The following is a 12,352-nucleotide window of genomic DNA, read 5'->3' as shown; positions in this document are numbered from 1 at the left end:
AGAATGAAATATCACCCGGATAACACTTCTATATATAGGCTCGTCCCCGGTGACGTCACCACCTGAGGATTCCCCAGTCTCGTGACCGCTTCACTTGGCCCTTGTGACATTGCCCGTAAAACTGTCTAAAAACGCTTATATCTCGAAAACGGCTTGAGATACGGCAAAACGGTTGAAATTCTGGCAAACGTAGTGGGTGTCAACTTTTGATTATAAACAATATTACAACATAAAAAAATCAAAAAATAAGAAAAAAATTTAACATTATTTTATATGGGTACAAATAAAATTTACCATGGAAAATCGTCTAAGTCCGTAAAACTATCTAAAAACGCTTATATCTCGAAAACGGCTTGAGATACGGCAAAACGGTTGAAATTCTGGTAAACGTAGTGGGTGTCAACTTTTGATTATAAACAATATTACAACATAAAAAAATCAAAAAGTAAGAAAAAAATTTAACATTATTTTATATGGGTACAAATAAAATTTACCATGAAAAATCGTCTAAGTCCGTAAAACTATCTAAAAACGCTTATATCTCGAAAACGGCTTGAGATACGGCAAAACGGTTGAAATTCTGGCAAACGTAGTGGGTGTCAACTTTTGATTATAAACAATATTACAACATAAAAAAATCAAAAAGTAAGAAAAAAATTTAACATTATTTTATATGGGTACAAATAAAATTTACCATGAAAAATCGTCTAAGTCCGTAAAACTATCTAAAAACGCTTATATCTCGAAAACGGCTTGAGATACGGCAAAACGGTTGAAATTCTGGCAAACGTAGTGGGTGTCAACTTTTGATTATAAACAATATTACAACATAAAAAAATCAAAAAGTAAGAAAAAAATTTAACATTATTTTATATGGGTAGCATGCATTTTATATGGAGGAGCGCGCACGAGTTCGCGTGCAAACCTCGCACGATTTTGTGAATGGATGTGGATTTGAAATAGTAGTAGTGTTATACAATGGTATTGAACATTTATACAAGGCTTGTATAGGCCGAGAGCTGGATTTTTAAAAAAGTGGTCAAAAAAAGCTCACCATGTTATTCTTATGGGGAAAACGTGCCTAAAGTGATGTTAAACCCCTATATTGCCTCTACTTAATATGGTACGGAACTTGGATATGAAAGATTAAAGTGCAAGAAACAGCTTAGAATATGAATAAAAATGGGGGGACGAAGTACATCTACGTATCAAATGTGTCAGACTTAATAATCGGGATTGCTATTCGACCTTTTTTGATGCTCGAATTTTAAAATCGCAAAAAAGAGAACGACCTGAGGGAGACGACATTAATGGTGCTGTTGAAGAAATAAGTAAATTGATTGTGTTTAAATGGACGATGATTGTCAGTTTGCTATGGAAGAGTTGATAAAGGAAATCACTGGATCCACTGTTGATAAGCGTACGATAAAAAGTAAAGTGAAAATACCCCCGCTGCAGCAAACCTGCAGACTAAGCGAATTTCCATTTGCCTGATTGGATTTACACTAAAATGTCTCTTTAAAAATATCACATTTATTCCCTATTTAAATCAAATCAGTTTAACACAGGCTTAGGTTTGCTGCAACAGGGAGGGTTAAAGTGTTTTTTTATGTAAAACGTTAATAGTTAGTAAGAAATAAAAACATTTTCCAAATTTGGGCAAAATATGTTAATAAATAAGCAAACTACAACAGTTTACTTATCCTCCATAAGAATAACATAGGAATTTTAAATTTACAATTTTTTTGAATTTTCTCCGTAACCATTAGGCGCATTATAACGCTTCAATATACTAATTTATTTGTTTTTTTAAGCTCTACAAAATAGTTTGGAAAGAAATTGCAAAAATTTAAGTTTTTTGGGTCAAAATGGGAAAAACCCATTTTTACCCCATAAAAGCCCCCATAAACCCCCGTTTCCATGGTCCGATCATGCTGGTTCGCGAACTCGTTCGAATAAACGTAGGTTTACACGTTTGTACCAAATTTCATCAAAATCGGATCATTTTTGCTCGAGTTATCACGCTAACGGACACATATATATATATAAATATATATATATATATATATATATATATATATGAATTTGAACGGATGCTATTTTTGGCCTCTAGGGACCTCAAAACGAAAAAAAAATCGGTCCCGGGTCCAGGTCTTACCATGAGTACCTACTACGGTAATAGCTTATTCCCTATATGGGAAATTCGCTAAAATATGGTGAATCGACTTAAGAGCGGAATTCATGAACGTTCCTTAACCTATTCCTTGTTCCTTACCTTAACAAAGGAACAAGGAATAAGGAGTAAGGAATAAGGTGCGAAACGAAATTCACAAACACCCCTTCTTTTCACCCTTTGTCGAGGAATAGGTTTAAGGATCCCTTACACGACTAATCAGTGGTGGTACTTTTACAGAGTAAAATTACACAATATCATACATAAAGCTAATGATCAAAATTTAAAAATTACTAAAAAATCATTATATTTTAATGTTTATTGCTTGATAAGTACAATCACCTTTATTATTCTTTTGATTAATTGTTATAAATCGGCGAAACTAAGAAATATGTAATGTTATAAAAGGGAGTGAGAATCCTCAACAGTTGGTATTACATTTCGCGGTTTTCGTTAATGAATTTAGCCGTTGGTTCATTGTTGGATTGAGTTCAAACGCTTGAAAAGTTAAGAAGTGATAATGGAAGGTTTCACTATTTCTAATGATAGAAAGAGATTTTCGGATAAAGAAAAGTTGTTTTTGGTTCATCAAATAAATAAGTACAGCAGGGTGATTGAGTCGAAAGAAAGTAATGGGCCAAAAATTCAAGAGAAGCGGAAGATTTGGCAGGTTATCCAACAGGAGTTCAACGCAGAGCCAGACCACACTGAGGTAGGTTCTAACTAAGTATAGGCCTATTATTTAAGTTTTTAATCAATATAATTATCAATGCAAACGGTACTAATGTAATTATAGTTCTTACAATTAATGCAGGCTACAGTATTGAAAAGTAGGCCTATAGAAATACTCATTTAATTGGTGAACATAATAAACTTACGCTACATCAAACCAAACAGAAAGAATTTAATATGTACTAGCCTAGGCTAGGATACTAAATATATAAAATGCAGCAGGCCTACGCTAATGTTTGGCCTTATACAATAGACCTATAATAAAATGTTACTCAACTAAGTTAAAAATGTGGTAAGTTTACAGCATATTGTGTAACAGCAGTCATAATACAAATGGCTTAGTTAGGCCTATCTCTTATGTTCCAGATCTGATTTTGGAACATAAAAACCAGATCAAGCTAGATCTGGGTTAAGTTAAACTTATAACTCAAAGAAAACTATTTTAATAAAACAAAAAAGAATATAAGATGTTTTAACATTGAAACCTAATGAACTATGCATTTAAAAAGTAAAAAAAATTAAAAAGTGGAAAAATCCGCATCAAAAAATAAACTGCCCGAACGGGATTTGAACCCGGGGCTCCAGCACTGAAGGCGGATAACTTGGCCACTAGACCGCGGCCGCTCGCTACAAGCGCTCGTAACAAAAGCCATTAAGAATTAGAGAAGCTGTTGGTCTTTAATGTAAAACCTCATTGCCCAAAAGTTTTTTTGCTCGGTCGAACTTTTACCAAATAATAATGAAATTCGACTGACTGCAACAGTTCCAACAGATTCAAACCCATTTAAATCATTTATTAATCTCATAGGCCTATCTATCAATTAAGTGGGAAATTGGAATATTTAAGAAAGTGTGAAGAGAGGTTCACCAGTTAATTAAGTTTAACAATTAAAAAAGTAAGCTATAGGCTAGTTAGGCCTACACCCAAAAACGTTATCGTAGGCTAAGTACTTAAATACTTTTCACTGAAATGGTCTTTTATTTTACATTATGCTTAACAAATACCGTAGATGGCAACCATACAACACAAAAACAACATTGATTGTAAAAGGCCTACCATAACAACACCCTACAAACTATACAAATTGAAACCAATTTTTTTTTTAAATAATGTGTTAAGTTAGCTAACATATTTTGCATTTTCTGTACCAATGGTTGCTACCTTTTTAGGCTTAGATTTTATAAGAATAAAGTGTCCCTTTATGACAAAAACACGGTTAAATAATTCTTCAATATCCAATTATTTGTGACAGAAGGTGAGATGATTATGATTAGGCTACATTTGATGTTTTAGGTCATTTGGCTGAAATCTAAACATCAGGGTTAATATAAGAATAAGTGCAAAATCTCAATCACCAGTTCAGTTCAATAATTGGAAATTTATTTAATTCATGTAAATAACTTAAGCTAACAACATACATATTATGTTGAATACCATTTAACAGTGTGGATATCAGACTTAACAGTGTGAATATCATAAAACAGTGTGGATAAATAGTCTAATGTTTGAAGATTATGTTCTAGTGTAAATCTTATATGATGATTATGTAGAAATAAACTAATTGCTTTGGGCCAATAAGCTGTGTGCTTTAGTTAGCTTTACATTTAAAAAATACTGTAATTTAGAGTTCTATTCTATAGAGATTTTAATTACATTATTGGGTTTCACAGAAGACTATACAGCAGTTGCAGAAATGTTGGGACAATATAAAGACCAGTAGGAAGAAGAAGTTGGCAAAGGAAAGGCAGGCCAAAATGGGAACAGGTGGGGGTCCTCCTACAAAATTTGAAGATGACCCAGAAATCGATGCCATCCTTCAAAATTCAACTGCCATTGACATCCCAAATGTGTATGACAGTGACACCTCCATGTTGGAGTCAACCAAAGAACAAGGTATGATTTAATAGCGCTTCAGTGTTTAATGCCCCTTTCTTATTGATATAGGCCTACTTAAACAAAACTTCTCATACTATTATAAAATAATGCTACAAATTTTAAATTGAAGGTAAGTTTTAATACATTCTTGGGGACTTTGTTTATACTCTAGCCATTTTTACTCCATAATGCTGAGTAACTTTTCAAAAGTCAGAGAACATGCATTGGTGATAATATCCATATGCCTAATGCCTTATTAATATTTTCTACAAATAACTATGGACATGGGACATAAAAAATATTTCTTTATGTAAATTGTATTAAACAAGGAAACACTAACTGAAGGTAACATTTGCGAACAAAAGGAAGGGTAATATCCAGGAATGAAAAGTGAGTACTGTACATAGCAAAGATCTCATTCTGAAGTTTTTAGCAAATGTTTGTCTTGTTGTTCAGTACCTAGGGAATGACTGCATCCTACCAAAACTATGATTGCAAGCTGGTAAATCAGTGTGTTGGTGCATGGCCTATTCTGAGAACTTTATCAACCACTTAAAACATTTTCAATAATACTATGAGACTAAAAGCCATACCATATATATATGGTATTTTTTTTACATAAAGCCTCCTTACAAAAGCTACTATGAGACTATTTGTTAATTATTTGTTGCAGAATTTTTCAATATGACCTTCATCGGAGTGAGCCAAGATGGGGAAAGTTCTGCTGTACCAGAAATTTCAATTAGGTCTACACCCCCACAGTTGACAATGACACCTGCTTGTTCAACCCATGATCAAAGAACACTAACTAAAGAAAATGAAAGAAGTAGGCAAACATTATTTGTTTAATTTTTCAGTAGCACCAAATATCAATGTATAAATATTATTAGTTATGAAAGATCTATGAAATTTGTTGGTGAATAAGTAAATAGAGATATCTTTGAAGCTCAGAAACATTTACACAACTACAGTGATGAAAATTTTAAGTCTAAGATGAAATTGGTACTAATATTTTTCTTAAGTCAGGCAGCAAGAGTTTTTAGAGTTCCGGAAATATTAACATTGTGATCTCTCTTATTCCTATCAAACAATTAACAATCCTAAAGTCTGTTAAAATCATTAGGTCATCAAGAACAGCATTTCTTTTCAGAAATTGACTACATATCCAAATAATACTTCCTTACATTTATTGAAAGAAAATATGTGAAAGTAATAATCATAATTTTTGTCTCATTAATATTTTTAGGGAATGATGGAGTATGTGGGAAAAAACGGAAGCTGCTCGGAACTGCCAGGCAGGCTGCAATCAACATCGAGCTGGAGGAGAGGGTAAAGAAGTTGAGTAAGATGGCAGAGCATGAAGAGGAGTTGCACCAAATAAGATTAGAGGAGGCCAGAACAAAATTAAAGATACAGCAACAGATATTGGAAACAGCAAAAATTGAAACTGAGGCTGCAAGAATGAAAAAACAATATGAAGAGGAAATTTTAAAAATTAAATTAAAATGTGCATGTGAACATTGAACTTGTAATCCCCAGTTATTTGATATACTATTAGTATTTTTAAATGCCTTTTTCCTCATGGTACAGTAGTTGTCTCATGTTTGTAATAGCTTGGCTACTTATCCGTTTCTCTTAACTTTTTGGCCCATTAGTTTCTTTCGACTCAATCACCCTGCTGTACTTATTTATTTGATGTACCAAAAACAACTTTTCTTTATCTGAAAAAGATCTGAATTTAGTACTTTAATATTTGTAAATACAATACTATTTTTTTTTATAAAATAATAAACTGTTATTTTTTGGATGTTTGTTAAACCTCATTAAAAACTGCATGTAGTTTCCTAACTTAATTGGTTCAATGAAACCATATATTTCAATGGTGGTTGTTAAGACATAACACATGAACAGATCCATAATACAATTGTATTCTATATTATAATATTATTATAATTCAAGGATATGGTAAACTTTGAACCATTATGGACAACTTTAAACCTGGAAGAATCAAACGTAAGAGATTACTATACAAAAGACATTTTTTTATAAAATGACCACTTTTACAGCTTTACAACTTTTCCTTTAAGGGTTTAGTTTGATCATTTACTTACAATAACTGATATGGCAATCATATATGGTGATTGATCACCAGATAATTGATAATTTCAATTAAATTGTTTACCGAGGAAATACAGATAAACATATAAGGTAATAAATAGTATATTAATTAAAGGATGATAACAAAATCATGTATTTTACAAAATGTTGACAAAAAGGACTGTTCTGGAGTCAATGTCTATTACTCCTCATTGCGCCTATTTGAGAAATGGCGGTGGATGAACAGCTCTTTAATTAAACGGCCTCTCTCATTATCCCGAACTCTTTCTTCGACATCAACAACAAAATTTTGCCAGTTGTTGGGAATCAGTTGTACATCTTCGTTCCCAAAATCTCTTGGGTCCCACTGCCTCCCAATGTTGTGGAGCACAATGCAGGCAGCTATGATTCTTGTTGTTGTCTCAAGCTTGTTCCTCAACTCGTATAACATACATGGAAAGCGCCTCTTAAGTACCCCAATGGTTCTTTCTACTGTATTTCTAGTAGAAATTTGAGCCCTGAAATCAAATCAATTTATTCTTTAGATAATTACAATGTAGGATTAACAAAAAAAGATAACTTAAAGCTAGCATTATATACAACAATCTTGGTACTTGCCAGTTTAGCAAAAGCCAAACATTTTATCTACTAGTTTAATCCAACATAACTACTTTCACATCAGTAGATTTGGTAGTAAAAAGTATAATATTTCATCATGTTTAGTAGTTTGGTTTATTATAGTAAAAGTTTTTAATATAGTGGCCTCCAGACAACAAGTATGTTCTAAGTGGCATATTTTTACTTTACAATCATCAATAATGAGTGTAAAAACTACTTGACATTAAAAAGTAAAATTGTGGATCTATTGACCTGTTGTATCTTTGTTCAGCAGCAGTTTGAGGGTCCAAAACAGGAGTGTACATGTATTTTGTTTGGGCATAACCACTGTCCCCTAGAAGAAAGGAGTTCTTCAGGTCGCCCCGGGGATTTTCAAAACGCCACCTAAATGAAGAAGCAGGATATTAATTTTCTAGATTAGTGTGTAAATTTCAGTACAATACAAATATAATTAAACAAAACTGACAGTCTGTGATTTCTTCTGTTTTATTAGCTTAATTGAATCAAAAGGGCACGAAGAAACCTGCAGATTAATACAAAATAATCGTTTCCAGATTACTAACAAATATTCATAAATATCCTCCATATTATTATTTTTGTATAGCGGTTAAGGGGGTATTATGCCTACGACCACTAATTGATCTATTGTTAAAACAGGGAGGAAAAGGATTCACAAAATTATAGGAGAGGTAGGAGTTGTATGATATGTCGGAATCTCTTACTTTTGAGATAGGTACTCTTACTGAGATACTACAAAACTTTCTACTTAAGCTTTGATTTAGAAGCGGGTTACTTATTTTAAATACTTACTTATGACTTACATAACGCATAAAAAGTAAAAACTATTAATCTTATCTGACAGTTTGTTGGTAACTGTAAAAAAAAATGCTATTAATATTGTGAATACCGGTAATTAAAATTCTATACCTAAGGCTGCTGTTGCTGAATATCCTCGAGTCATGTGTTGACCCAGGCCAGCGAATCACTGCATCAAAGATCTGCAGCTGCGGGCCAGCGACGAGTTGCACATTGATGGACATGAATCCTTTTCTATTTCTATATACCTCTGCATTCTGGCCACCTGGACTTATAATTGGAATCTGAGTTCCATCAACACAACCCAGTACATTTGGAAATCCAGCTATTCCTAAAAAATCAGCTTTGACCAGATTTTTCTGAGCCTCATTTCTTGGGAAATGCACCAGTCTGGGGATATTTCTAGCCAAAAGTTCTGACACCTCTTGAACTATTCTACTAACAGTTGGCTGGCTTATGTTAACAAGATCTCCGCAAACAGTCTGGAAAAATGTTAACATATGACAATCTTTAAAGGTGTGAAATATTTTATCATATTAATAACTTATGTTACTACCTAAGTTACATTACTTTGATATATTTATTTTTACGCTTAAGAAGGCTATATGCTAGTAAATGTCCTTTTTCACGCTATGAAAAAATGGCAAAAATTCCAGGTTGTGGCTGGCTGTTGGTTACATAAAATATAGGCATGAGTTAAAGAAAGCATTGATATATACACGCCTATCTGCTATAATAGAATTCAAGTAACATGTATGCTAGCCTACATAATACTTGTAGCATGTTACACAATGAGAATGGTATTCTTCAACATGAATTCCTACCTATGCATGGACTATTTTGTTTTTGCCATTTAAAAAAAGATATTTTATCATTTTTAACGTCAATATTGACGTGACTTAGCATACTGAATGTATTGAATAGTCTAACATAGATTTAGTATCATTAGTTAATTTGTGTAGCTCACATTTTATTGTCATGCATTTAAATGACACGATTAGCTTAATATAGGCTATAATAATATTAAAATGCATAAATGTAGACCTAATAGACCTTTGAGAGCATTACATATATGGTACCGGTAAATAGGTAGGGCTAGGATGCTTTAAGTTAGTCTAAGTAACTAGAGAAATTTCTTTAGATAACTATATAATTCCAAAACTATTAGGCCTATTAAAAACCAGTGAATTAAAACTTAAATTAGTAAACCTAGCATAAACTCATTTACCTCAAATTTAACATTCAAGCCTAGTTATGATAAAATTGTTAAAATGTAGGCTAATAAACTTATAATGGCTTACCTGATAGCTACCAGTGGCATAAAATCTTAATGCAGTGGCGACTTTTATTTCTGGAGAAATAGGCAATCCCCTGTTTGTAGCGTTCTGCCTATTTCCATAAATTAGGGGAATAATTTTCTCCCTAACGACCTGTTTTGTAAATCTAAACCTATTTATAAATTCATTGTCATCATACACTTCAAAAGGATTCGTAGGGATGTGATCGTTTGGCCTATGTGCCCGATTTTCAAAAAGGTCATCGTCAATGTGGTCCATGAATTCAATAAAATCATCTTCTAAAATATTTTCATCCATTGTAGAATCGACGTGTGTATAAAGAATATAAATAATTTGTATAATAAATAAATAAATAAAATAACACAAGTATCAACAAATAATTTAACTATCCGATCTACTCAAAATACGCCGGGTCAACGGGAAAAAGTGTCAATGCTGTTTAATCAAAATAAACAAACATAACCTACAAATCACAGCTTTGTAAGGTTATAGGGACGTTCATACCTTCCTTATTATTCTAAGGAGTAAGGAATCATCAATTAAGGAAAATTTATTCGTTAAAGGAGTTAGGAGCGTTTGTGAATTTGAACAAGCAACAATACTTAAGGAATTCCTTCAATCAAGGAGGCCTTGAATAAGGAACGGAAGTAGGAACGTTCCTGAATACCAGTAAGGAGAAAGGTAAGGAATAAGGAACAAGGAATAGGTTAAGGAACGTTCATGAATTCCGCCCTAATAGGCCTAAACACCCACATGCCCCCATCCGTTCCATGAATGACTAAAATGCAAGATATTTCCTTGAAACTTGTTTCTATCTTACAAACTTCTATACACATAATTTATTTGAAAAGTATTGAATTACAATTGAAATTATGCTGACTAGTTCTATCAGACTAATTTTTATTTGAACTGCTCCAATATTAGTTATAATTGGTTTACTAAACGTTAACACTAAATATATCTATATCTATAAAAGAGGAAGGATGTATGTATATACAATATGGACTCCAAAACCGCTTGGCAGATTGTAATGAAACATATTAAGCATTATACAAGGAAGGTTTGTGTGTAGTTTGGTGCAGATCCGTCCAAACGGCTTCGCAACTAGTGGCTCTGCAGTTTCCCATGTTGACCTTATTATGAGTACTCATATTTAAATATAATTAAACAATATTAACAGCTTTTTAAACTTAACAATTTGATTCTGTGATACTGAATAACATTACAAAGTTAGAAGGTTTGCCAACAGGGTGCAACACTATTAATTGTTTAAATTTATGACAACAGCTCATTTGAACTAAGCAACGTACAACAAAAGCTGTGATGAGAAGGTAGGATATCAAAGTAGGATTCTTTTACAGTTATATACCTATATATTTTTTCAAATTTAATAATATTGTTTGGATTTGTGCGAATAAGGCGTTTAATTTGTTAAGTGCATAATTCATTAACTTATTGACTTTCCAAATCTATTGTGTTTGTATGGTTTATTTACACAAAAATAATGTTTGGGAAACGGATTAGCCGGTCAATACTTTTAGTGGATTACTAAACTTTTAAAAACTACATAAAACAGATTTTTAGAACGTTATAATTATTCTCTTAGTGTTCTCTTCCCGTTGCGAAGCGCCGTTATGACGGCTAGTAAAATTATAAAAAGAAAGGTTTGACAAACGTTATATAAATTGTTAAATTAAAGTAAATTGTTTAGAACCACAAATTGCATCATAATTGTGATTTATTAAAGGGACACGGTAAAAGTATCAAAGTATGCAATGATTATAATTTGTAACTTATAACAGAAAGTTTCTATATAATATTTAATAGCCCATATAGAGGGTACAATAATAAACAAATTAAATTATTATATTCATGTACATATATCTCTAAAACGGATAGAGTTACAAAACAGTAATAAACACAATTTTGTAGAAAAATGTGTGAACTTCAACTTTGCAATTATATATGCTATGTAAAATATTAATAATTTTTGAGATAATTAAGAGAAACAAAAAAATTGTACCTAAAAATTAATAAAATTACATATTTAAGTTCATATTTCTCTGAAACGATTGGAGTTACAAGAAAACTGTAAATACAATTTTTGAAGTAAATTTTGTGTACTTTAAGTTTGTAATTGCATGTGGTATATAAAATATTAATACTTTATAAGAAAATTTAGAAAAACCAGAAAATTGTACCTAAAATCCAAGATAGCGGCGAAAGCTCAACTCTCACGTTAGGGGACTTTTAGTACGATAAAGTAGAAGCCTTAACTAACATTTTAAGCCAATTTGCAAAACTATACCATTTTTTGTTTTTCTTTACGAATTTTAAAGCTAATTTGACTGGGCTATTTGGTAGAATTCAGTAACTTCCAATAAATATGTGTTGTTTGAAATACAATTTAAAAATTAACAGCTGTTTCATTAAAAAGTATTATTCACATGGCCAAAATGTAAACAACTTTGTGGAGGGATCTTTAAAGGCTTCTGGGGAAGAGTCCTAAGGGATTTTGCTTAATTTTTATTTTGATAACTCATCTACAGACCAAGACCTTTCTTTGGACACCTCTACCAAGTTTCTACGCCCAGCCGTTCTCTCAAATTAGTGGGGACAAAGTTTCCAATTAAATATTTAAATTCCCCCATGTTAATCTTATGGGAGAAACTTCAACTTTGATGGCCTGTGGGGCAAAGCCTGAGGATTTTTATTACAGGAATTGGTGAAAGGGGGCGTCTA

At 32.2% G+C, this 12,352-nt stretch overlaps 1 protein-coding gene across 1 annotated transcript; it reads right to left on the bottom strand.

Moving 5' to 3' along the window:
* Positions 1-7,080: 7,080 nt before the first annotated feature.
* LOC128984350 (putative nuclease HARBI1) lies at positions 7,081-9,907 on the bottom strand. The gene is made up of 4 exons (XM_054403659.1): positions 9,614-9,907; positions 8,424-8,794; positions 7,749-7,880; positions 7,081-7,396 (listed from the first exon to the last, which is right to left on the bottom strand). The coding sequence occupies exons 1-4, from the start codon at positions 9,905-9,907 to the stop codon at positions 7,081-7,083; spliced, it is 1,113 nt and encodes a 370-aa protein (XP_054259634.1).
* Between the last annotated feature and the right edge of the window lie 2,445 nt (positions 9,908-12,352).

This window comes from Macrosteles quadrilineatus, unplaced genomic scaffold (assembly GCF_028750875.1).
Source record: "Macrosteles quadrilineatus isolate MER2022 unplaced genomic scaffold, UCM_ALF_1.0 Scaffold_2__2_contigs__length_208266976, whole genome shotgun sequence".
Classification (NCBI taxonomy): Eukaryota; Metazoa; Arthropoda; class Insecta; order Hemiptera; family Cicadellidae; genus Macrosteles; species Macrosteles quadrilineatus.
This window is presented reverse-complemented; position numbering and strand designations above follow the sequence as displayed.

What these genes read in the sequence shown, in the direction of transcription:
- LOC128984350 (XM_054403659.1), bottom strand. Translation starts at nt 9,907, where the DNA reads ATGGATGAAAATATTTTAGAAGATGATTTTATTGAATTCATGGACCAC. An exon ending in ATGCCACTGGTAGCTATCAG is followed by an intron (nt 8,795 to 9,613) that starts GTAAGCCATTAT and finishes ACATTTTTCCAG; the next exon opens with ACTGTTTGCGGAGATCTTGT. An exon ending in GCTGAACAAAGATACAACAG is followed by an intron (nt 7,397 to 7,748) that starts GTCAATAGATCC and finishes ATTTGATTTCAG; the next exon opens with GGCTCAAATTTCTACTAGAA.